Consider the following 25,773-nt stretch of genomic DNA (forward strand, 5'->3'; position numbering starts at 1 on the left):
AGATGCGATATGCCAGACCCAACAATGCAGAAGAGCTGAAGGCCACTATCAGAGCAACCTGGGCTCTTATAACACCTGAGCAGTGCCACAGACTGATCGACTCCATGCCACGCCGCATTGCTGCAGTAATTCAGGCAAAAGGAGCCCCAACTAAGTATTGAGTGCTGTACATGCTCATACTTTTCATGTTCATACTTTTCAGTTGGCCAAGATTTCTAAAAATCCTTTCTTTGTATTGGTCTTAAGCAATATTCTAATTTTCTGAGATACTGAATTTGGGATTTTCCTTAGTTGTCAGTTATAATCATCAAAATTAAAAGAAATAAACATTTGAAATATATCAGTCTGTGTGTAATGAATGAATATGATATACAGGTTTCACTTTTTGAATGGAATTAGTGAAATAAATCAACTTTTTGATGATATTCTAATTATATGACCAGCACCTGTATGTGTGTATATATATATATATATTTTACATTTAATCTTCAAATTAACAACATAAAGAGAGTATATTTAAAATATATGTTTAATGGCATCTTTTTATGGATGAAGGCCAGTATCACCGATAGCAATACTGATACTTGTGTCTCTATACAATTGTTTTTTTCCCTCAGTTTTAGCCATTAATTATAGACGTTCAACATTACAGTATAATTGAAAGCTATCAATTTGAACCTCTATTAGGCTAAATGTTATAACAATTTTTAATTTAAGTGAACTTAAAACAATCTTCACATAAACCCATTTTAATAAATGTCACATTTAGCTGTGCCTTTAATATATCGGGGCTCAACACAGGGTCTTTTTCTGCTGGCCCAGTCAGACTGGTTTACTTGCCCTGCCAAAATGCACAAAGTTATTGTTTTCATTGTTTTTGATCCATGTAACCTTGTAAACAGTGCTTTAAGGTTTTCAGGTATGTCTAACAGGAAATAAACAGAAATAGCCTAGTCAAACACTTTACAGCCTTCACTAAATTATGAATTGTATACAGATCAATCATTTTTAAAGCTAAGTTATTAAGTCAAGTGCAGTGAGTGATTTTCTCTTGTTCTTTTGTTCTTTGACTTTGATTATCATCAATGACAGACATCACAGCAGCAGGTTAGTAAATATATCAGGGCAAAGAGGTTCAGCTGACAAAAAAGTTGGGGAATCCCTGCATTGCATGCAAATATGAAATGACGTGAATTTGTACATTTTAATGTGTTTGGGAGGCAAAAGACAATAATACATGGTTAAATGACTCACTAGGTGATCATTCAAATAATAGTTTGTCAGAAGTTGATTAGATATGCAATGTTAAAAACACTTCTTAAAAGTGAAATGATTTCAGAGTATTTTAAAATGTAATATCATCTAATTACAAGTAGTAATTAATTATTTAATTTTCGGTATCTGATAGTACCTAGCACGGAGTATATGCGCCGATATTTTAGCGATCTAAATATGGCTTATGGCGGGAGGGGGTTTCGTCATGGCTGCTTCCTTGACATAAATAAAGAGAAACGCTCGCTATTTGTCAGCGGCAGCAGCAGAGCAGGAAGCAGAGACAACCGCAGACTGCTGCACACGTACAGCCACATAGAGATGACTTCCTAAAAACAGAAATTCAGCTCTCGGACTGGAGGAAGCTAAAAGACAGTCACATCTTACTAGACTGAGTTCGGGAAGGTGGGAAATGGAGAAACAGCAGCATTCGTCGGGTTCGGACAGTCCGGTGCTGCCGCCTGTGCCGCGAAAACCGCGAAACCTCGGAATAGGAATCCCTGCATCTCGACAAGACAGCGTGGATTCGTTAGACAGGTGCATGCCTTGGTTTTATCCTCAATTGTGCGGTGATGTGTGAATTTTTCATTAAAAAAAGCGCTGTACGGTGTGCACGCGCGTTATTAAAGGGACTGTTGTGATGGGCAGATGAGCCCGTGTTATATGCCTATTGTTATAATAATATTAGCCCTTTATACTGTACATTATAGTTTATTTCTGCTCAATACTGGAATCAAATCTATTTTTATTAAAACTGAGAATGCTTTCTATCCATCTGAAACAGAATGCATCTTCTCGTCGTTTTAAGGTTATTACTTTTGGTACCAAGAAGTGATACATTAACTAAAACGCTGAGGAAGATATATATTTTTAAAGCCTGGATGGAAGTAGTGCAATATGTTGTTTCGTTTTTCAGCGATGAAAGATCAGACTGTATGGCACATTTCTCTGACCTCATATCGCCATCTGTCATCTTTAGTCTATAGTAAGACCACAGGATGTCAGCACTGCACATTAATACAAGCATCTGACTGCCAGTATGGAGTCTGTAGTTTCACATCATCAAATACATTGACTGAAGTACTTGCTTGAGTGTGTTATATGTTAATTGTTTTTTCTCACACAGTCCTACCGGATCTCATGTAGAGTGGTGTAAACAGCTGATAGCGGCCACTATCTCCAGCCAGATCTCTGGCGGTGTCCCTCCAGAAGCCATTACCCGCGAATGCAAGGTTAGAGGATGTTTTTCACTTACAATCATATTCTCTAGAACAGGAGTTTTCAAACTGGGTTCCCCCAGGGGGCCACAAGGAAGTGCTAGGGAAAAACAGTGTAAAAATAAATAAATAATAAGATGCACTGTGAACCAACATTAACAAAGGTTAATAAATGAACATTTGCTCATTGTTAATTCATGTTAAAGGGTTAGTTCTCCCAAAAATGAAAATTCTGTCATTAATTACTCACCCTCATGTCATTCCACACCTGTAAGACCTTCGTTCACCTTCGGAACACACTGATGTAGAACCTGGAAGAGAAGAGAAGATATTGTTGAATAAAGTCATTATTTTTGTTTTGTTTTTGCGCACAAAAAGTATTCTTGTCGCTTTTTTAACGATGTCTTTAGTACCTTTGTAGACCTTGAAAGGGGTGGTTAAATTGCTTTTCTATGGAGGAGTCATATACAGTTGCAAGAAAAAGTATGTGAACCACTTGCAGAATCTGTGAAAATGTTAATAATTTTAACAAAATAAGGGAGATAATACAAAATGCATGTTATTTTTTATTTAGTACTCTCCGGAGTAAGATATTTTACATAAAAGATGTTTACATATAAAAAAAAAATAGCTGAATTTATTAAAATAACCCCATTCATAAGTATGTGAACCACTGATTCTTAATACTGTGTGTGGTTACCTGGATGATCTACGACTGTTTTTTTGTTTTGTGATGGTTGTTCATGAGTCCCTTGTTTGTCCTGAGCAGTTAAACTGAGCTCTGTTCTTCAGAAAAAATCTCCAGGTCCTGCAGATTCTTCAGTTTTCCAGCATTTTTTGCATATTTGAACCCTTTACAACAGTGACTGAATGATTTTGAGATCCGTCTTTTCACACTGAGGACAACTGAGGGACTCAAACACAACTATTAAAAAAGGTTCAAACATTCACTGATGCTCCAGAAAAAAACATGATGCATTAATAGATGGGGGGTGAAAACATTTGGAATTTGAAGATCAAGGTAAATTGTATTTAATTTGTCTTCCGGGAAACATGAAAGTATCTTCTGTTGCTTCGGAAGGGCAGTACTAAATGAAAAAAAAAATTATATTCAAGCGAAATAAGAAAAATTTGGACCTCTTCATCCTGTTCAAAAGTTTTCACCCCCCGACTCTTAATGCATCGTGTTTCCTTCTGAAGCATCAGTGAATGTTTGAACCTTTTTTAATAGTTGTGTTTGAGTCCCTCAGTTGTCCTCCATGTGAAAAGATGGATCTCAAAATCATTCAGTCACTGCTGTAAAGGGTTCAAATATGCAAAAGATGGTGGAAAACTGAAGAATCTGCAGGACCTGGAGATTTTTTCTGAAGAACAGAGCTCAGTTTAACTGCTCAGAACAAACAAGGGACTCATGAACAACCATCACAAAACAAAAAAACAGTCGTAGATCATCCAGGTAACCACACACAGTATTAAGAATCGATGGTTCACAAACTTTTGAACTGGGTCATTTTAATAAATTTAGCTATTTTTTTTGTCTTATGGATTATATGTAAACATCTTTTATGTAAAATATCTTACTCAGGACAGTACTAAATAAAAAATAACATGCATTTTGTATGATCTCTCTTATTTTGTTAAGATTTTGCACATTTTCACAGATTCTGCAAGTGGTTCACATACTTTTTCTTGCAACTGTACCTCTAGGATTAAAAATATCTTAATTTGTGCTCCGAAGATGAACGAAGGTCTTAAGGATGTGGAACGACATGAGGGTGAGTAATTAATGACAGAATTTTCATTTTTGGGTGAACTAACCCTTTAATGCATTACCATGAATGAGACCTTATTGTAAAAATATTGCCAAATAAACAAATAAAAAATGCACTATAGTGAGTAGAAAAACGGATAAACGAAATATTTTCCAAATAATATTTTACACATATTTATAATATTTGTTTTTCACAGTATGATTGGGTCTTTATAAAATGAATCTTTATAAATAAAAATTTATATAGCTGCCTTTAGAATTTTAGGATAGGGTCCCTCGCATGAGAATGATCATATATGGGGACCCGTGACATTTTTAAAAGATTGAAAACCCCTGGTCTAGAATATGTAAGGGGTGATGTACAACCAGTTGGTTGTGACTCATTACCATAAAATAAACCTTGACTGTGTGATAAGCAACCATGAATGGGTTTGTTTTGTATTAAAGGCATAGTTCACCCAAAAATGAAAATTCTGTCATCATTTGCTCGCCCTCAAGTTGTTCCAAACCTGCATACATTTCTTTCTTCGGTTGAACACAAAGGAAGATATTTTGAAGAATATGGGAAGCTGAACAGTTCTGGGGCACCATTGACTTCCATAGTATTTTTTTTCCTACTATGGAACTCAATGGTTCCCCAAAGCAGCCTGGTTACAAACTTTCTTCAAAATATCTTCCTTTGTGTTAAACAGAAGAAAGAAATGTGTACAGGTTTGGAACAACTTGAGGGTGAGTAAATGATGACAGAATTGTAATTTTTGGGTGAACTATCCCTTTAATGACCAACTGACTCTACATGATCCCACTTGTTACACTGCTGCTTACCAAATAAATAAACAAACAAACGTATGGAAGTGAAATATTGAGTTGAGTTAAAATGATTAAGATTAGATTTGCATTTTTATTGTGTTACTGTAGTAGATTATCTTTAAGCTTGGAAACGTGGTATTCAGAATGAATGTGGCCCAGTTTTTCAAGTTCTTGTCTCAGTGTGAGCCATTATGATATTGTGTTTTTGATTGACAGGTTGGGAAGAAGATAGATTTCAGGGTAAGGGTGATGGCAGTGGGGTGTTTGTCATTTTGCTTTAACGGGACCACTGCTCTGCCCTGCTTTGAGCTGTAAATTAGAGAATATATATTCATAAAAATTGTTTGTGCACACTTGCTGTAGTTTGCTTTAGGTTTGTGTGTGTTCAGTATGTTTGCATTATTGTGTTTTGCTCACTGTCTTTTTGTACAGTTTTATATGTTTGTTCTCTGTTCCTAAGCCCTTGTTTATGCTTCATCCAGGTGTTAAATGAAGAAATGTCTCAGTCATATTTCACACCAAATTCGAAATGAAAAAAATAAATAATTTTCATACAAAATGAAGCCTGTTTTTAGGATACAGCTGTTGCCACCTACCATAGACAAGCTTTTGCTCTTTTCTGATGTAAATCTATTTTAATCAAATGTAAGAATAATATACGTGCAATTTTAACTGCATTATATGCACATTTTAGTGAATTGTGCTGCTCACAAAAATCTCCAGTTCATTCCTATGGAATGTTCGATAAAGCTTGCTACTTACTGTTTTTATTTTTAGCAAACTGATACAATTTTTTTTAGGATTAACAGAAAGTTCAAAAGAACAGCATTTATTTGAAATTGTTGATTTTTTTTGAAACAATGTAAAAGTCTTTACTAACAATTGAAACAATGTTAAAGTCTTTTCACTTTTGAATCAGTTTAATGCATCCTTGAGTAAAAGTATTAATTTCTTTAAAAAAAAAAAAAGTTCAACACCTTTAAACAGTAATGTATAGCTTTTTAACATTGTTCTTTACTAATGCACTTGACAGTTAAAAAATTATTTTTAACACATTACAGTAATGAGAATTATTTTTATATTTTATTATTTTGTTTTTACATTACAGTAGATTACTCAAAAATATTAATGGTCCTAAAAATAGGCTTAATATTTATTTTCTTAAAAAAAAAAATCTGATTTTGGAGTTAAATATGACCTTATAAATTTCTTGACATTTTCACTGAGATTCAGTCGGTGTGCTTTTGTACCTACATGTTCATGAAAGTGTGTGTGTTTGTAACTAATTTTTGTCTGATGTCTGATGTGTGATCTCCAGGTATCCAGGAGGACAAACTTAAGGGTAAGGCTCAAGATCAAGAGTCTGAGATCTGTAGAAACACACCATAAGTATTAAAGGGTTAGTCGTTAATTACTCACCCTCATGTCGTTCAAAACCTGCAAGATCTTCGTTCATCTTCGGAACACAAATTAAGATATTTTTGATGAAATCCGAGAGGTTTTTTTTATCTCCTATAGAAAGCAACGAAGTGGTTCAACCTTAATGTTATGAAGCGACAAGAATACTTGTTGTGTGCAAAAACAAAACAAAAATAACAACTTATTTAACAATTTTTCCTCTTTCCTGTCAGTCTCCTATGCAGTTGACGCAGTGAACGCAGTGCAGAGCTTCCGTGTTTTTGGTATTGGCCAACGCTGTTCACGTGAGCACCATGACGTATGCATGTGATGCTGACACAGGAGTCGGCGTTCTGACGTAGAACATGGAAGTTCTGCACTACGTTCACTGTGTCAACTGCGTAGGAGACTAACAGGGAAGAGGAAAAATTGTTGAATAAAGTCGTTATTTTTGTTTTGTTTTTGCACACAAAAAATATTCTCGTCGCTTCATAATATTAAGGTTGAACCACTGTAGTCACGTTGACTGTTTTAATAAAGTCTTTACTACTTCTCTGGACCTTGAATGTGGCAAATTTTTTGCTTTCTATGGGAGACAAAAAACCTCTCGGATTTTATCAAAAATCCTAATTTGTGTTCCGAAGATGAACGAAGGTCTTGCGGGTTTGGAACGACATGAGTCTTAAAGGATTAATCCACTTTCAAATAAAATTTTCCTGATAATTTACTCACCCTCATGTCATCCAAGATGTCCATGTCCTTCTTTCTTCAGTCGAAAAGAAATTAAGGTTTTTGATGAAAACATTCTAGGATTGTTCTCCTTATATAGTGGACTTCAATGGACTCCACTGTTGAAGGTCCAAAGAAATTAATGTCAGTTTCAGTGCAGCTTCAAAGGGCTTTAAACGATACCAGACGAGAAATAAGGGTCTTATTTAGTGAAACGATCAGTCATTTTCTAAAAAAATACAACTGTATATGCTTTATAAACACAAATGATCGCCTTGCAAGTGCCATATTCTTCAAAAAGCTTACGCTGTATGTCCTACGCCTTCCCTATTCAACTTACGGAATGAACGCAGCGCCAGTTCCGTTTTTTCCGTAAGTAGAAAAGGGAAGGCGTAGTACATACAGTATTTTTTTACAATATTACGGTTGTATTTTTTTAGAAAATGACCGATCGTTTCGCTAGATAAGACCCTTATTCCTCTTCAGGTATTGTTTAAAGCCCTTTGAAGCTGCACTGAAACTGACATTTGGACCTTCAACAGTGGAGTCCATTGAAGTCACTATAAGGAGAATAATTCTGGAATGTTTTCATCAAAAACCTTAACTTCTTTGCGACTGAAGAAAGAAAGACATGAACATCTTGGATGACATGGGGGTGAGTAAATTACCAGGAAATTTTCATTCAGAAGTGAACTAATCCTTTAATGACAGAAATTTTATTTTTGGGTGAACTAACCCTTTAAAACAAATCCATTTGAATTATTTAGTTACCATTAGCACAGATGTATTAGTGTAGTAGTGATGGCTGCAGCTGTATTTTTTCTGTGTTCTCTCGCCTCCTCAAATCACACTTCCTGTCTCTGCGTGAGGAGGTGACCTATCAACCCCAAAGAGCAACTATTATCTCGGTTGCATTCTTTCTCTTTCTGTTTCTAAACTTCTTTATAAACTGCAGGAACTTTAAAACAAACTTTTTCTTTCTCCTCTTTTTCTTTGTCTCATATTCTGTATTTCTTCTGCGGCCGCTGCTCAGTCTCTGGACTCTGGTGAAGATGGCTGTCAGTTTGACAGTGACTATGAACTGCCGTCTCACACTACGGCAAGTTTCTCTCGCTTCAGCTCTACTTGCTTACTCTAACCCTCCTCTGGCTCTCTGCTGTCAAGCCCTTACATCAGCCCAGACTTCATGATATCAGTTATTTTATTATGAGAAACTTACTCCACCGTTCAAAATTTCTTGTAACCATGTAAAAATATTTACTATTTCAAATAAATGCTTTGTTTGAACTTTCTTTTTAAAATATTTTGAAATATTTTAAAATAGAAAACAGTTATTTTAAATTGTAATAACATTTCAGAATTTTACTGTTGAACTGTATTTTTGATCAAATAAATGCAGCCTTCTTATTTCAAAAACTGTAAAAAATCTTACTAACCCCAAACTTTTGAACGGTTATGTATGAACCGAATATTTAGCATGATAAAATAACTGCTATTTTGAGAGGTTTTGGTGTCTTTTTACCCTGTAGCAAATATTCAAGGATGCACGAAAGCAAGCGCCCATGGATGAAGTCCCACTGGTCCCTGGAGAGACGATCACAACCACTGGTATGTCAAATCATTCTTGTTGACTCTTGTTTCCGGTTTCTGCTTGTGTCGTAGTGTTGGGTAACATTTGTTTTCTTCTGTCTCTGCAGTTAAAGATGTGATGTATATCTGTCCTTTCTCTGGAGCTGTGACCGGCACACTCACAGTCACGGACTACAGACTCTACTTTGTCAGTCTAGAACGGGTGCGTCTCAAGAGTGGAACAGAATTTAATCTCTTTGTCTATTTCGAGATCAATATAGTGTCTTGATATTGTGTAATATGGCCACACAATGAAATTAAACATTAAAGTTAAGCAGATGTCTTATTCTGTTCATCACTTTGCAGGACTCTCCTTTCATATTGGATGTGAACCTGGGTGCTATCAGCAGGTTGGAGGCTATCAGTGTACAGAGTCTTGGGGAGAATACTAGTGGCATGGAGATCGTCTGTAAGGTCAGATGCACCACCATTCACCTACGTCCCGGTCTGTTCCTCCCATAGTAAACATCCACCACAACAATAGAGCTGAGTGTCAGTGTTTGGGTTAAACACAGAGACTGTCTGCAGGGGTAATTATTGTCTTAGCTGATTCGTGGTAGGGCTGTCGCAATAACCGCAATATTGTAATACAGTGATACTGACAAGCCAACCGCAGAGGAATGCAAGCATCCATGATGTTCCCTTTTTTCATAAAGCTATGCCCTTATTGTTTTACACTTCATGCATGGGTATTGAATGTTAAATAAGTTTAGATAATAAGAGTTAGTTCACCCAAAAATGAAAATTCTGTCATTAATTACTCACCCTCATGTCGTTCCAAACCCGTAAGACCTTCATTCATCTTCAGAACACAAATTAAGATATTTTTCATAAAGTCTGATGGCTCATTGAGGCCTGCATCGCCAGCAAGACAATTAACGCTTTCAATGCTCAGAAAGCTACTAAAGACGTATTTAAAACAGTTCATGTGAGTACAGTGGTTCAACCGTAATATTGTAAAGCGATGAGAATACTTTTTGTGTGCTAAAAAAAACAAAATAACGACTTTTATTCAACAATATCTAGTGATGGGCGACTTCAAAACACTGCTTCATGAAGCTTCGAAGCTTAACAAATCTTTTGTTTCGAATCAGTGGTTCGGAGCGTGAATCAAACTGCCAATGTCACGCGCCATTGAAATTTCGAAACACTTATGACGTAACGAAGCCTCGTTTACTGAAATCATGTGACTTTGAGATCTCCCATCACTAGATATTGTTGAATAAAGTCATTATTTAGTTTTTTTGGCGCACAAAAAGTCTTTAGTAGCTTTCTGGGCATTGAAAGTATTAACTGTCTTGCTGGCGATGCAGGCCTCACTGAGCCATTGGATTTTATGAAAAATATCTTAATTTGTGCTCCGAAGATGAACGAAGGTCTTATGGGTGTGGAACAACATGAGGATGAGTAATTAATGACAGAATTTTCATTTTTGGGTGAACTAACCCTTTAATAATGATAACAATAGTGAAAAATTTATTTTTTTCCCCGCCAACTGGCTATTTTTTACTTAAAGGGGACCTATTATGCCCCATTTTACAAGATGCAAAATAAGTCTCTTATGTCCCCAGAGTGTGTATGTGAAGTTTTAGCTCAAAATACCCCACAGATCATTTTTTATAGCATGTTAAAATTGCCACTTTTTTGGGGTTGAGCAAAAACAAGCTGTTTCAGTGTGTGCCCTTTAAATGCACATGAACTGCTGCGCTCGGCCTAAGAGCTGCGAATAAAACTGCGAATATATGCTGCATGGAGAGAGAACAGGTATAGTTTAGTTTAATTATGGTTATAACTTATATTGTCTTCTTCCACTATATTAGTACAAGCCTTTTGTACCAGACCCCGTCCGAAATGATGGCCAAAACTTTACAGATGAGTTTTATAACGTTTATTGTACTTTACACAAAAGATGAAGCGTCTGTTTTCACTCTAAAAAATCACTGTAAGAGCTTAATAAAACACAGTGCAAATGTGCATTAAAATTAGAGGTCGACCGATATATCAGGTCGGCCGATATATCGGGCCGATATTTGTCTTTTTTTAATATATCGGCATCAGCCGATATCCGTGTTTAGTAGCGCCGATTTAAAGCCAGGCACGTCCGCGGGCAGCCCTGTGTTATTGGTGCGGTGGAATGTGCTGCTGCCGCATGTAAATTTCCAAAAGTTTCAACAACAGTCCTGGGAGATAAAGGTAGCCTAAGGCATAAATTCTGATATTTCCAAGTCCTATGACCATATATTTACTATATATTACTAGTAAACTATGAAGTGTTGCTCCACTTAGTGAAAGAAACAACGGATAGCATAAAACCGTCGGGAACTGGCATAATGCTATACAGCTGGTTGAAGGTTCGCTTACTTGTAGTTAACTTTAAGGACTTCACTTAAACTTGTCCAAAACTACCAGCAGCTTGCTTGCTAACATATTAGCCCCAATGTTATAAGTTCTGTTTTATTTTTCCTGTATCGGAGTCGGAGAATTTCACTCTGTTCTTGGGGTGGAGAAGGCGGCAGCTCTCACAAACACTGCAGCGTGATTGAGGGCTACGTTACTCCGACAAATATTGGCAATATTAAGAGGATTTGGCATTTCCAATTAATGTAAACCTGTTACATTCTTCTAGTCTATTATTATTACTATTAGGTAAGCTACTTTTATTATTAAATTAATATTATAATAAATTTGCCCCGCAATAATTTCACAGCGCATCACCGCATAACTGACGTGCTGTAAGGATAATAAAAGATTAGGCTATCAGCTCCTCTTTGAAAATGTTTTAAACATTTTTTTAGGTCTATTATACAATGAATTAGACCTATAATTAAAATTATTAACAGTCTATAATATTTCCACTGCAGTCATAAATGAAAATTAAGAGCAGCTTAGGCTACTTTAAGCACCAACTTTAAAAAAAAAAAAAAAAAAAAAAAAAAACAAGCTGTTTAACACGAAATACTATTCTTCTCATTTGTTTCACTATATGTACGGGCCACAAGAGAAATAATGGAATAAATTAAGACAGTTATATACCGTTATCAGCATATTATGTTGAAATTTGTCTCTGAGAGAAAATGCTCCGTTAATGCAGCGTCAGGCAGCTCCGTCACTTTTACTTTCACTTTAAAAAAAACTGACCGAGGTTAAGCTTTTACCGGCATAACTTTTCCGCAAAGTTTGCACGACTTGAAAGTTTGCACGTTGCTGTCTATATATATATATATGTCGCAGTTATTATCCTCATTAAACCTGTCTAACGTTAACCGTCAAGAATGTCAGAAATCACTAAGAGTTTAGCACTGTCCTTGCATACAAGGCTGTGCAACATGACAAAGTTTTTAATTGATTTTTATTTATAAAGTTGTATTTATTTTATTTAAATGTATATTTAAGTTTACATTTTTTACATTCAGCTTGATAAATGCTCTAAAACTTTTATGTAAATCAAGTCAGTGTTCAATAAATGATGTTAAGTTTAGAAATGTTGTGCATCCACTTATTATTAGTGTGAGATTTTAGCATGCAAATGAAGGGGAAAACTTCAAGATATCGGCCCTAAAAATCGGCAGCACATATCGGCCATCGGCTGACCCTGACCTCTAAACATCGGCATCGGTTATAGAAAAACCCATATCGGTCGATCTCTAATTAAAATATTATCCATAAATTCACTCTCTCTCCCTTGCATTATCATCAACATACACAGCGAATTACACAGAAACACTCGTTACAACTAACAGTAAACAAATATATAAAGATCTTATGCCTTTTTGGGTGGTGCTTAATAAACTGGTAAACTTTATATCCGTAAATCAACTCTGATGAACTGTAATACTCCGATGAACTGTAATACTGTCATATCCAGCATCACTATGTGGATTAATCCATCCAGCTACAGAACACCGAAAATGCTTGGGAGACGTTCTCGTCAGTGCAGCCATGGCGGACTGTGTAAACTCGCTGTGAACTCGCTCAGGGGTGCGTTTCCCAAAGCGAACTATGGTCGCAAGTTCCGTCGTTACCAATAGAGTTCAGCGGGACTTACGACCATAGTTGGCTAACGATGCTTTCGGGAAACGCACCCCAGGGCGGTTCTATGTTAAAAAGGCAGTGTCTGTAAACATTCGTGGGCGGGGCCTGTGGCTAATGTGACGTCACATTGCCAGGGATCTGGAAATGGCTTGTTCAGAGACACTCCTTATGATTTATGGGGATTAAAAAAAAAGGAGTGGTTGGATTTTTATCATTAAAGGGTGGTTGTGTACACACACTGCCAACACACATTTATATCCAAACACCATGCAATAGTGAATTTTGCATAATAGGTCCCTTTTAAAGGATTAGTTCACTTTCAGATGAAAATTAGCCCAAGCTTTACTCCCCCTCAAGCCATCTTATGTGTATATGACTTTCTTCTTTCTGATGAACACAATCAGAAATATATTAATAAATATCCTGACGCATCCGAGCTTTATAATGGCAGTGAACAGGGTTCACAAGTATGAGCTGAAGAGAGTGCTTTCATCTACATCCATCCATCATAAACGTACTCCACATGGCTCCAGTGGGGTTAATAAAGGCGATACATTTGTGTAAAAAAAAAAATTCATATTTAACAAGTTATGAAGTAAAATATCTAGCTTCCGCTAGACTGCCTTCCGTATTCAACATACGAAGAAAGTGTTTTTGAGTGTATTAGTTGAATGAAGGGTTTAATGACTCACTCAAAGATAGTCCTTTGCCGCCACCTATAATTTAACCTGCACTGACTGACAGCCTGTCTAGAACCTGTAGAGATTTCCAAGTACACCTGGTTGCAGCCTGCAGAATAGGGTGGGGCTGCACGTGTCACTCTGCTCCATACCTACTCCGATTGGCTTGATCGTCTTTCATAGGCATACATGATAGGAAATGTGTTCTTAGTAGGTGAAGGACGGAGTATGTGTCGTTCAAATCTGTATGAACTGGAAAAAGCTGTGCAGTTTCACAAAGCCTTCATTATAATTCACATAAGAAAAAAACATTAGCCTGTATATTGTAATGTCACTGAAATTATTGTTTTGCTAAATTAAGCTGGTCTTTAGGCTAATGCACAAACAACCCCACAACATTTAAACAAAAATGCACTGGTTGATTATCCACACCAGGAGGGTCAGGTCTTCAGGTAGAGGAATGAATTATGAATTAAATGATTCATGAAATGTGATTTCTTATCACCATAGTATGAGAAAGGAAATGAAAAAGATGTATCAGAACCATTTTAATTTAAATAAAATAGCAAGACGCACAACAGAAGTTCTTATTGGTTTTTATAAGCCATGTTGGGTGCAGTTGTATTATAACGAAATGACACTACAATAGGCTAATGTGTCTGCCTTGTTAATTTAGTTTTTATGAAACTTTCTTGGTCTGTACTACATTGCAAAACATAATATCAGACTTTTTCCTTCACTTAATTTCAGGAAAACATGCTGTATCTCTTTATTTTAAAGAGAAGAAATCATCATTTGCTCATGAAACCATTTCATGAGCAAATCTTTTGGGCAGATTCTTTTCAATCAGCTGGTTCACAAATAACACTGAATAGTTCATTTGTGAATTCGACTGATTCTGAAGATTAAACTTGCAGCAGTTAACAAGCAAGTCAAGTGAACAATAAACACTTGATTTGGTCTTGTCCCACTCAAATGAGCCAAGATCAGGGAGTAATATGATATTCTCACATCAAGTGTGCTCCTAATAATTCATAATAAAGTCAGACTGACCTCTAACCCATTTTAGGTCTGTCTTACATGTGTCACATTAGAAACCTCTCTTTTACTGGAGTAATATTTTAGTGTTTCTCTACGTTAACTTAAGTACAGTGTTTGTACACCGTCCACCATGAATAAACATTCATAATTATTTTCTCTTGCTATTGCGGGATAGGCTAATGTTGTATTTTCTGTGCATTATAGAGAAGACAACTCCGTTGTCAAACACATTTCCTATTATGTATGCCTATGAAAGACGACCAAGCCAATCAGAGTAAATATGGGGCGGAGTGACATGTGTAGCCCCGCACCATTCTGCAGCCAGGTCCTTCTCGAAATATCAGCAGTCTTATTGTCAGGTTTATGTTCTGTTACCTGGACCCTAATTTTGACATTCTGTTCTGTTTCTTTTAGTTCCTGTTTCCCCGCTCTGTTTAGTTTCGATTTTATGAGTTAATTATTTTATATCCTCGTTTGATTCTAAAGTTGCATATTAGTTTCACATGTCTAGTTTGCCTTCCTTTGTTCTACTCATTTATATAGCCTTGTTTCAGTTGTTCTTGGTCAGTTCTCGTTTATGAATTGTATGGTTTGCGTTATTCTCCTGCATGTTAATTGGAGTGTTTGGATTATTAATAAAGCCTGTTTTGTTTTTGAATCTTTGTGCCAGCTGAACACGTCGTAACATATATTTATATAGCAAAAAAAAAAAAAAAAAAAACATTTTTAAAATGCCGAATAATATCACATATTGTAATACTGAGCCAAGATAGCCCTAATTCATGGTCCAATGCATCTCTGTTTGGCTGGAAATAATAATCATAATCGGTTCTATTGCTTCATCTTGTTTATTGATTCAATTACAGTTTTCTTATTAAAAGGTTTAGTCTGAATGTTAGGCCTGTATGGTTTATGTCTTACTAATGTCTTTGGTACAATGGATGAATAAAGTTCTCAAATTAAAATTTAGATACACTGCCGTTTAAAAGCTTTGATCAATTTAATGCATTCTTGCTGCTAAATCAAAGTATTAATTTCTTTCAAAAAATATTTTTTTTAAATTATATTTTAATTTTATATTGTGTACTTCATAATACTAGGTAAATAAGCAAATCGTTAACAGCCACTTTTCCACTGTCGGCCAAATGGTTCTTAGAATGGTAAGGAAAAGTTCCAGTTTTGTTTCCACTTGAGCCTGGTACGGCACGGCACAATTACAAACCGTTCTCAGCCCGGAATTCTCGGCACGGTTGTGTATGGTTATGCAATGAGAACCATTCGGCCTGACAGTGGAAAGTTTACATCCATATTTATAGGAAACATAATAAAATGTTTTTGGTTTTTAAATTGGTGTCTAAAGCATGAAATATCTTATTTTCATAATTTAATCTGATTTCAGTCTCCAAAACTGTAATTTTTCCATGCCAATGATCTGTGTTTTGTCTTAATAGGATATGAGGAGTCCCAGGTTTGCTTATAAAAAGGAGCCACAGAGTAATTTGGAGATTTTAGATGTGTTGACAAAGTATGCCTTCCCCCTGTCCAATGAGCTGGTACGTCATGGCTCCAGTCAGAGCAGTGATTGGTTTGAGTGCAGTTGGTTCATGGATCCTCAAATCCATTTGCTCCTTTTCTCTTCCAGTCCCTATTCGCCTTCCAATACAAAGAGCAATTTCCTGAGGATGGATGGAAGGTTTATGATCCAGTGGCTGAGTATAAAAGAATGGTGAGACTTGCATGTTGCATAAAAAAAAAAAAAAGTAGAGTTGTCTGACTGAAAACATGAAGTCAGAATAATACTGCTTCATTCAGCCTCTTTGTAGTTTCTCCTTTCTCATTTTTCTGTCCCCACACTATCTGCAGGGTTTGCCGAATGAGAGCTGGACTATCAGTAAGATCAACAGTAATTATGAAGTGTGTGACACTTACCCTGCTCTGCTCGTTATCCCAACCAGTATTACAGAGGATGAAGTCAAACGAGTGGCCTCTTTCAGAGTGAAACATCGTATACCAGTAAGTGAGCGTGTGTGTCTATGGGCTGTGCAGTGTTACCTTACAAATCATCTTTTTTTCCATCTTTTATTTGATTTTACACATTGGGTTGTTACCACGTAATATTAGTTACAAATATACTACCATTCAAAAGTTTGGGGTCAGTAATAATTTTTTTAAAAAGAAATTAATACTTCAGCAAGACATTTAAAGACATTTATAATGTTACAAAAGATTTTTACTTCAAATAAATTCTGTTCTTTTCTAACTTTCTATTCATTAAAGAATCCTGAAAATATACATATAATAACTGGGGGGGCGGGTGAGGGGGGGATGGGGTCCTTGAAAAACAGCAGTCCACAAGTGCGCATGAACTCTTTCCGCGCTTAAGGCCAAAGGAAAGGCTCGTGCGCTTAACTGTGCACAAGATGGAGCGGGATGCAGAAAATGAAGTAAGGCCTAAACACCACACAAGATATAGAATAAAATGAATAAAAACATTTTGGATTAATAATAAATCCAAATAAAATATATAAATAATCGCAGAAAGGCCACACTGCAGATAGGTTTCACATGTATTTCACATGTCGGCAAATCAAATTAAATCGGCTAAATTGCCTGTGCGAGCAAGCTTTAACTAATCTACAGCGCAACATCGATGCACCGAAAAACAATCAAAAATTAATTTACAGAATTGAATTAGAAATGACCGTTCTAAAAACTAAAAATAATAATAATTAAAAAAAAAAAAAAAAAAAAAACGAAATAGCCATAATCAAGTCACAAGTGCAAAATGCTTAAAGTGCAGGGGAACATATATTCAAAACCCAAGCCACAAATAGTTAAATTAGTGACCAAGAGTGATCAATAAATAAATTAGAATTAAAGAAATTATTAAAATAACAAAAGTATAGCCAGAATTGTCAACTTTGTCTTTTTAACTGCAGCAATAAACACTAAACTGGAGTGGTAGTCTTTTTAGCTAAATGTTCACAGCATCCAAAAATCAAATTAGAACCGGCTGAAATGTTTTTAAATCAACTGTAGCCTACCTCATCGGGGAAAAAAAAATTTAATCTTTCACTCGATCTGCCTGTGTCCATTTGAGTCTTTACAAATAGTGTGCTAGTCAACTCGTTAACGTTGGCCGGCAGAAGTGCGCCACAATGTTTGTCGATGTTGAGTGGAAGGACATGAGCTGTTGGCACAACTTGCATCTTACTTTTTTTGGATCATCTTTTACCATTTCAGAGTGCATCCAGTTCTACACTTTAGATTTTCTTATCCGAGACATTGTTAAAGATTTAATCCCTGCCGCCAAGATGCTCCTCTTTCAGTCACGGATCATGGAAAGTGAAACTTAACTCTGTCACAGGGGTGGTTGGATTTATTCACGCACATTAAAAATATTTATTAAAATCTTCTGTCTTTTCACATTTTTATTTACAGTATTATCATAATACTGTATATTAACTTATTGGGAGAAAACCGATAGGTCTATGTAAAATCAGATATTGAGCACCCCCATATCTCATTTCATAACACCTCTGCGAAGATTCGACAGTGAGATTGGTAGTCGAATCAGGCTCCTCCTATCGAAGCATCGAATCCTCAACTATTCAGGGTCACCCCTAATAAAAATACAATATACGCACACACACACACACATATTCATACGGAGCGGTCACAGTACGGACGTCATGGTTCGGTACACACAGTCAGGCGAAGAATAGAGTCAGTCACAGGCGATCCACACTCCAATCCAGAAGGGGGGCGCGCTTTAATGCAAAGCTGTTTGCTAACCGCCACAACAGGAAAAAGCACAGAAGGAGAACAGACAATCCGAGCATAGTCATGCCATGAAAACAAGTTATGACAGTAATTGTGTAAGTGATTATATTTCAAAAATGAATTGGAGTAGAAAAATAATTTTATAATTAGATTTAGAAGTTAATGCAAAACCTGCCTATGTGCAATTTTTTTTTGAATGTTGATTATCATATCTAAAAATAAATAGCAACTGAATTAAATAGTTTAGACTCTGTTGTAACCTTTAATATTATAGTTGTAATGACGGGTCGACAGAATGAGGATCCATTTGCAGCTTTATTAAGATAATTACCAAAGCAGACAGGGGCGAAGGCAGAGGCATAAACAGGGACGGGCAATGGTCGAGGCAGGTGGCAGACAAACACAGTCCAAATAACAGGCAATGGTCAGGGCAGGCGGCTAACAAACACAGTCCAAATAACAGGCAAGGATCAGGGCAGGTGGCAAACAAACACAGTCCAACGGCAACAGAAATACAATCCACAAGAAAACGCTCAGTAGTGATCACCGGGGCAAATCAAGACTTCGCAAAGGGTGTGTGTGTGTGTGTGTGTCTTAAAAAGTGTGAGTGTAATGAGGTGCAGGTGTGTGCGCAATCAGTCCCAGGAATGAGGGCCTATGGGAAACGTAGTCCGAATGTAAACCAGTCAATATTCAGGTGACGGCTCCCTCCGGTGGTGCGGAGGAGGCGGCGCGAGAGCCACATTCGTGACAGAGCCCCCCCCCCGCGAGCGGCTCCAGACGCGAGGAAGCGGGCGCCCGGGGTCTACCGCGTGGTCGAGGGGCCGGTCTCTCCGGATGCGTCCGATGAAATTCCACTATGAGTGACGGGTCCAGGATATCATCCGAATTGACCCAGGATCGCTCCTCCGGGCCGTACCCCTCCCAGTCGACTAGGTACTGTAGCCTCCTACCCCGGCGCCTGGAATCGAGCAGTTCTCGAACCTGATAGGCCTCCTCGCCTTCGATCGTCAAGGGTGGGGGGTTGCGGGCCTCGGCTCCCTCCGCCTCTCCTCTCGGACCACCAGAGGGTTTCAGCAACGACACATGGAAAGTGGGAGAAACACGGTAATTAGCAGGTAGGTTCAAACGAAATGACACAGGAGTAATTTGCTTGGTAATTTGAAAAGGCCCTACAAACCTGGGACTGAGCTTTCTGCATGGAAATCTTAGACGCAGGTCCCTGGTTGACAGCCAGACCCACTGCCCCACGGTGTATTCGGGATTGGGACGACGATGTCGATTGGCCTGTAGCTCCTGTCGTCTCACAGCTCGTTGGAGGTGATGGTGGGCCAGGTCCCAGGTCTCCTCGCTGCGTTGCATCCACTCGGTTACTGCGGGCAAGTTGGATGGTTCCCCGGACCAGGGGAAGAGTGGAGGTTGGAAACCCAGGACGCATTGAAAGGGCGTGATGCCAGTGGCAGGTTTTTGAAGCGAGTTCTGGGCATATTCGGCCCACAGCAGATAGCGGCTCCACTCTGACTGGTTCTGGTGACAGTACGTGCGTAGGAACCTGGCGAGTTCCTGGTTCAGGCGTTCAGTTTGTCCATTGGACTCGGGATGGTACTCGGAGGTGAGACTGATATTGACGTTTAGGTGCTTGAAGAAAGCTGTCCATACCCGGGATGTAAACTGTGGGCCCCTGTCAGACACAATGTCCTCTGGAAGACCATAGAATCGAAACACGTAGTTGCATAAGATTTCGGCGGTTTCAAATGCGGTGGGTCGCTTGGGGAGTGGTATGAGACGGCATGCTTTGGAGAACCGGTCAACTACAGTGAGGATGGTGGTGTGACCACGGGACTCAGGGAGATCAGTGACAAAGTCAACGGCAATATGGGACCACGGACATTGGGGAATGGGCAGCGGTTGCAACAGACCCGCTGGGGCTTGGTGGGATGCTTTAGAAGTTTGACAGGCTGAGCACTGGTTGATGAATCGGGTGGTGTCTAGTACCATGGTGTCCCACCAAAACCGGTTCTGTAGGAGGTGTAGTGTGGCTGTGATACCAGGGTGGCCAGAGCTGGGGAAGTCGTGAACTTGGTGTAACAATTTGTCGCGGAGGTGTGCAGGTACGAAGGTGCGATCCGGTGGGCAGTTTGGTGGTGGTGCTGTTAGTTCATTTGCGTGGGTGATTTCGGTCATGACATCCCACTGAACCGGAGCGAGCAACAGTTTGACTGGGATTATGTTTTCTTCGTTCTCTGACCGTTCCCTCTCCTCTGTCTGACGAGATAGGGTGTCTGCCTTGACGTTCTTTGACCCGGGTCTGTAGGTTACTGTGAATTGAAACCGGGTGAAGAACATGGCCCACCTGGCCGGTCGGGGATTCAGACATTTGGCAGACCGGAGATATTCCAGGTTCTTGTGGTCGGTTAGTATGGTGAACGGGTGTTGTGCTCCCTCCAGCCAGTGGCGCCACTCCTCCAACGCCGCCTTCATAGCCAAGAGCTCCCGATTGCCTACATCGTAATTGTGCTCTGCCGCTGACAATTTCCTGGAGTAGAATGCACAAGGGAACATCTTTGCGGGATTACCTTGGCGCTGTGAGAGTATGGCCCCAATGCCTGTGTTGGAGGCGTCGACCTCGACTATGAAAGGGAGTTCGGGGTTTGGGTGGCGGAGAATGGGTGCTGTGGTGAATCGTTCCTTTAGTTCTTGAAAGGCGTCCACCGCCTCGTGGGACCAGGAGAGGCGTGTGGACTGTCGTTTGGTCATGGAGGTTAACGGAGCAGCGATGCCACTGAAGTTCCGTATGAACCGCCTGTAGAAGTTGGCGAACCCCAGAAACCGCTGTAGTTCTTTTAACGTGCGTGGTTGAGGCCACTCAAGTACCGCCCTCACCTTGTTGTCGTCCATCGCCACTCCCTCTTGACTGACGACGTAACCCAGGAATGAGGTGGAGGTGCGGTGGAACTCACATTTTTCGGCTTTGGCATACAGTTTGTGTTGAATGAGCCGCTGCAGTACGGACCGGACATGTTGGACGTGTTCCTCGAGGGTCTTGGAGTAGATGAGTATGTCGTCAATGTAGACAATGACCCAACGATTGAGCATGTCCCGGAAGACGTCATTGATGAAAGACTGAAAGACGGAGGGACTGTTGGCCAGCCCGAAGGGCATAACGAGGGTCTCATAGTGGCCGGTGGTGGTGGAGAAAGCCGTCTTCCATTCGTCCCCCTCTCGGATGCGAATCAGATTGTACGCACACCGGAGATCCAGCTTTGTGAAGTACCTGGCCTGTCTCAACTGCTCCAGGGCTGCGGGGACTAAAGGTAGAGGATAGCGGAACTTCACAGTGATATCATTCAGACCACGATAGTCAATGCAGGGCCGAAGAAGAAGCCGGATGCCGCTGGGGAGGTAGAAGGTCGAATAAATCCTTTGCCCAGCTCTTCCTCGATGAATGTTTTCATGGCGGCTGATACTCAGCGGGTATGTCGGGCTCAGTGGTGTCGGACTCGTGAACAGAGACGGTCTGCACAGGTATGGGAGTGATCCGTTTCAAACAGCGATTGTGACAAGCGGCGTCCCACTGAACGATCTGGCCCTCCTTCCAGGAAATTAGCGGGTTGTGGGTTCTGAGCCACGGGAGACCAAGGATGACTGGGTTGCTGGGTGAGTGGATGACGTAGAATTGGATGAGCTCGTGATGAAGGGCTCCCACCTGTAGGGTCAGTTCGACAGTGATGTGCGCCACTCTACCACCACCGACGGGTCTCCCATCTAACGCCTCCACTGTCAATGGAGAGTTACAGTCTGTTAATGTGATGTTGTGTTCGTTGATGAATGTATCAGACATGAAGTTGCCCGCTGCACCAGAGTCTAAAAGAGCGTGCGTGGTTATGCGTAGATCATTCAGAGTTACTTGTATGGGAATTTTGAGGCAGTTAGAGGAATAAGCGGTGGGAGGTGGAGAACTTGCCGCTTTTGGGTTAGACGGAGTGGGTCGAATGGGGCAGTTGATCTTGATGTGACCAGCTTGGCCGCAGTAGAGGCACAGATGAAGTTGTCGTCTCCTCTCGCGTTCCTCTGGGCGAAGCGGAGTGTATCCGAGCTGCATGGGTTCCGAGGGAGGCGTGGTCAGAGCGGACAGCTGAACAGGGCGTCGTGAGCGGAGAAGATTGTCAATGTGTATAGCTAGGTCGATGAATTCGTTAAGCGATCTTCCCTCGTTGCGGCATGCGAGCTCGGCTTGCAGTTCCAGGGACAGCCCCTTTCGAAACAGCAGTTTCAACGTGTCCTCGACCCAGTTTGTCTGTGCGGCGAGGGTTCGGAAATTTAAAGCATAATCCGCCCCCGTGGTTTTACCTTGACTCAGCGACAGCAGTAGATCCCCAGCGCTCTTGCCTCTCTCAGGATGTTCGAATACTTCCTTGAAGCTTCGCAGGAAGGCAGAGAAGGTGGGAAACACGGAACCATCCTCTCGGCATACCGCCGTGGCCCAATCCAGCGCTCGACCAGTCAACAGGGAGCATACGAAGGAGATCCGACTGGATTCAGTGGGATAGAGAGATGGCTGCTGGTTGACAAAGAGAGAACATTGGAGAAGAAATCCCTTACATTTAGCGGGGTTGCCGTCAAACTTCTCCGGGAGTGCGAGGCGTGGATTCACGGCGGGAGCGGCAGTGAAGGCTTGACTGACGGAGGCCACAGGCGGTGGCGTGGCAACCTCGGTGGCGTTGAATCGAAGGCCCTGCAGAGTTTTCACCAGCTCCTCGGTAAGGGAAGTCAATCGATTCAATTGGTGTTGATGAACCGCGAGCTGGTTGGCTTGGGCAGACAGCTCGGTGGAGATTTGCATGATCGCTGCTGGATCGCTGTTTGGCGAAGTCTTCTGTAATGACGGGTCGACAGAATGGGGATCCATTTGCAGCTTTATTAAGATAATTACCAAAGCAGACAGGGGCGAAGGCAGAGGCATAAACAGGGACGGGCAATGGTCGAGGCAGGCGGCAGACAAACAGAGTAAAGTCACAGGCAATGGTCAGGGCAGGCGGCTAACAAACACAGTCCAAATAACAGGCAAGGATCAGGGCAGGCGGCAAACAAACACAGTCCAATAAACAGTCCAACGGCAACAGAAATACAATCCACAAGAAAACGCTCAGTAGTGATCACCGGGGCAAATCAAGACTTCGCAAAGGGTGTGTGTGTGTGTGTGTCTTAAATAGTGTGAGTGTAATGAGGTGCAGGTGTGTGCGCAATCAGTCCCAGGAATGAGGGCCTATGGGAAACGTAGTCCGAATGTAAACCAGTCAATATTCAGGTGACGGCTCCCTCCGGTGGTGCGGAGGAGGAGGCGCGAGAGCCACATTCGTGACAATAGTAATGTGCAAGAAAGGGATCGCTGTATATAGTTTACAACATTAGCTTAGATAAAAAATGTTAATTATAATTTAATTTATTTAAAGAGACACAATTTGTTCAATAAACCACTGTTTAATAAAAAAGAAGAAAAAAGACTTATGTTTCGTTTTCTCCCCCCTTCTGTACCGAACACGTACCGAACTGTGACTTCAATACTGAGGTACATACCGAACCATAATGTTTGTGTACCGTTACACCCCTAATATACTGTATGTATGTGTGTGAGTGTGTATATATATATATATATATATATATATATTAGGGGTGTAACAAATGCAGAATGCAAGTACGACATGATGACATCACGAATATGCTAATTGGCCTTTAGGGCAGGCTTTAGCTACTTTCCTTTGAAAATAGTTGGCAACACTGGTTGTCTGCAACAACTGCGGTTAGTGTTAGATCAAATAACTGCAATCAGATGTTTTTTTTTAATTAGCATGACAAGCCTATTTCACACATCTGTATCAGGTAAAAAACAGACAAACTGGGAAAAAAACACCAAAATAAAAGAAGCAAAAAAAACTTTTTAAATAATTGACACTTGAGCATTCAAAAGCAGTCTGGACTTCTGTACCTCATGTTCTCTTTCAGGTCCTCTCATGGATCCACCCAGAAACTCAGGCCACTATAGTGCGCTGTAGTCAGCCCATGGTGGGCCCGACAGACCGCCGGTGTAAGGAGGATGAGCATTACCTCCAGACCATCATGGATGCCAATGCACAGTCCCATAAACTCACCATATTTGATGGTCGGCAGAGCAACGTGGCTGATAATCACAAGGTAAAAGTGATTTCCTTGACTGATATTTTTTCAGTTCCGTTCATCAATGTTGCAGAGTGAAGGGAAATGCAGGAAATGTGTCTCTTTCACACATAACGCACACACTCACATGTTGTTTTCCACAAATGTAGTTTTGAATTATTGAGTAGCCATCTGTGCTAATGTGGATCTGCAGATCCTGTCAGAAGATGAAAATGGAAGCTGTAAATCTTCTCTACCTATTTTCTGCTCTTTAATGCCTCAGGCTAAAGATGGAGGTTATGAGAATGGAAGTTTCTACCCCAACATGGAGCTGAAATTCCTGAAGATCCCAAACATTCATGTTATGAGAGAGTCTCTGCGTAAGCTGAAGGAGGTGGTCTACCCCATCATTGATGAACAGCGCTGGCATTCAGCCATAGATGGCACACACTGGCTAGAGCACATACGGGTAAACAGCATATCTGATATTTAGCGAACAAATGATGCAAGGCTTTTCTGACACCGTGTCTACACCGGACGCAACCATTGTCACATCGCTCCGCGCCACAACAACTAGAAGCAGTCCACACTGGACATGACAAAGTGACCGTTGCAAATCCATTTGTCCTTTTGTGTCAGAAGTAGCACGAGTACATCAGAAATAGAACGGGGCATCAGTTTACGGTTGGGAATTTGTTGTGTCGTGCTGCTCCACATCCAGTGTAGACAGCATCGCTGATTATAATGAATTCTCTTTGTTTTTGTCACGTCACGCCGCTCGCTTCTGGTGTAGACACAGTGTAAGAAATTTTCTGATCCCTTCCATTTTTACAGAGTGGATTTAGTAGATGTATAAAGTCAGTTCCGCTCAAAGTTTATGGGTGTCCCAGAAGAGTGGGAATCAGAAAGCAAGACAATTAGATGCTTTTAAAGCAGCTGACTCTCTCTCTCTCTCTCTCTCTCTCTCTCTCTCTCTGTAGCTTTTGCTTGCGGGTGCAGTGCGAATTGCAGATAAGGTTGAGTCGAGTAAGAGCTCTGTGGTGGTGCACTGCAGTGATGGCTGGGACCGCACAGCTCAGCTCACCTCTTTGGCCATGCTGATGCTGGACTCTTACTACAGGACTCTCAGGGGCTTCCAGGTGCTGCTGGAGAAGGAATGGATCGGCTTCGGACACAAGTTTGCTGCGGTGAGAGATGCTGAGTGTGTCAGTGATATGGGGGGCAGGGTAGAAAATCGAATGTAGCCTGATCTGTGATA

At 40.2% G+C, this 25,773-nt stretch overlaps 1 protein-coding gene across 12 annotated transcripts in view; it reads left to right on the forward strand.

The window, feature by feature from the left end:
- Positions 1 to 1,455: 1,455 nt before the first annotated feature.
- The window catches only part of mtmr1a (myotubularin related protein 1a), a 28,336-nt gene continuing 4,018 nt past the window's right edge, over positions 1,456 to 25,773 (forward strand). Inside the window, exons 1-15 of one of the 12 annotated variants that reach the window (XM_051899618.1) lie at positions 1,456 to 1,809; positions 2,189 to 2,257; positions 2,399 to 2,504; positions 5,287 to 5,310; positions 6,389 to 6,412; positions 8,231 to 8,296; positions 8,727 to 8,805; positions 8,895 to 8,989; positions 9,133 to 9,240; positions 16,031 to 16,132; positions 16,222 to 16,305; positions 16,443 to 16,592; positions 24,366 to 24,554; positions 24,799 to 24,984; positions 25,496 to 25,702. In XM_051899618.1, the coding sequence (XP_051755578.1) occupies positions 1,685 to 1,809; positions 2,189 to 2,257; positions 2,399 to 2,504; positions 5,287 to 5,310; positions 6,389 to 6,412; positions 8,231 to 8,296; positions 8,727 to 8,805; positions 8,895 to 8,989; positions 9,133 to 9,240; positions 16,031 to 16,132; positions 16,222 to 16,305; positions 16,443 to 16,592; positions 24,366 to 24,554; positions 24,799 to 24,984; positions 25,496 to 25,702 (1,614 nt within the window). In that variant the 5' untranslated portion in view covers positions 1,456 to 1,684. The remainder of the gene's footprint in view (positions 1,810 to 2,188; positions 2,258 to 2,398; positions 2,505 to 5,286; positions 5,311 to 6,388; positions 6,413 to 8,230; positions 8,297 to 8,726; positions 8,806 to 8,894; positions 8,990 to 9,132; positions 9,241 to 16,030; positions 16,133 to 16,221; positions 16,306 to 16,442; positions 16,593 to 24,365; positions 24,555 to 24,798; positions 24,985 to 25,495; positions 25,703 to 25,773) is intronic. The other 11 variants (XM_051899619.1, XM_051899620.1, XM_051899622.1 and 8 more) reach the window with 11 other exon arrangements.

The sequence above is a fragment of the Ctenopharyngodon idella genome, chromosome 7, assembly GCF_019924925.1.
Source record: "Ctenopharyngodon idella isolate HZGC_01 chromosome 7, HZGC01, whole genome shotgun sequence".
In the NCBI taxonomy this organism is placed as follows: Eukaryota; Metazoa; Chordata; class Actinopteri; order Cypriniformes; family Xenocyprididae; genus Ctenopharyngodon; species Ctenopharyngodon idella.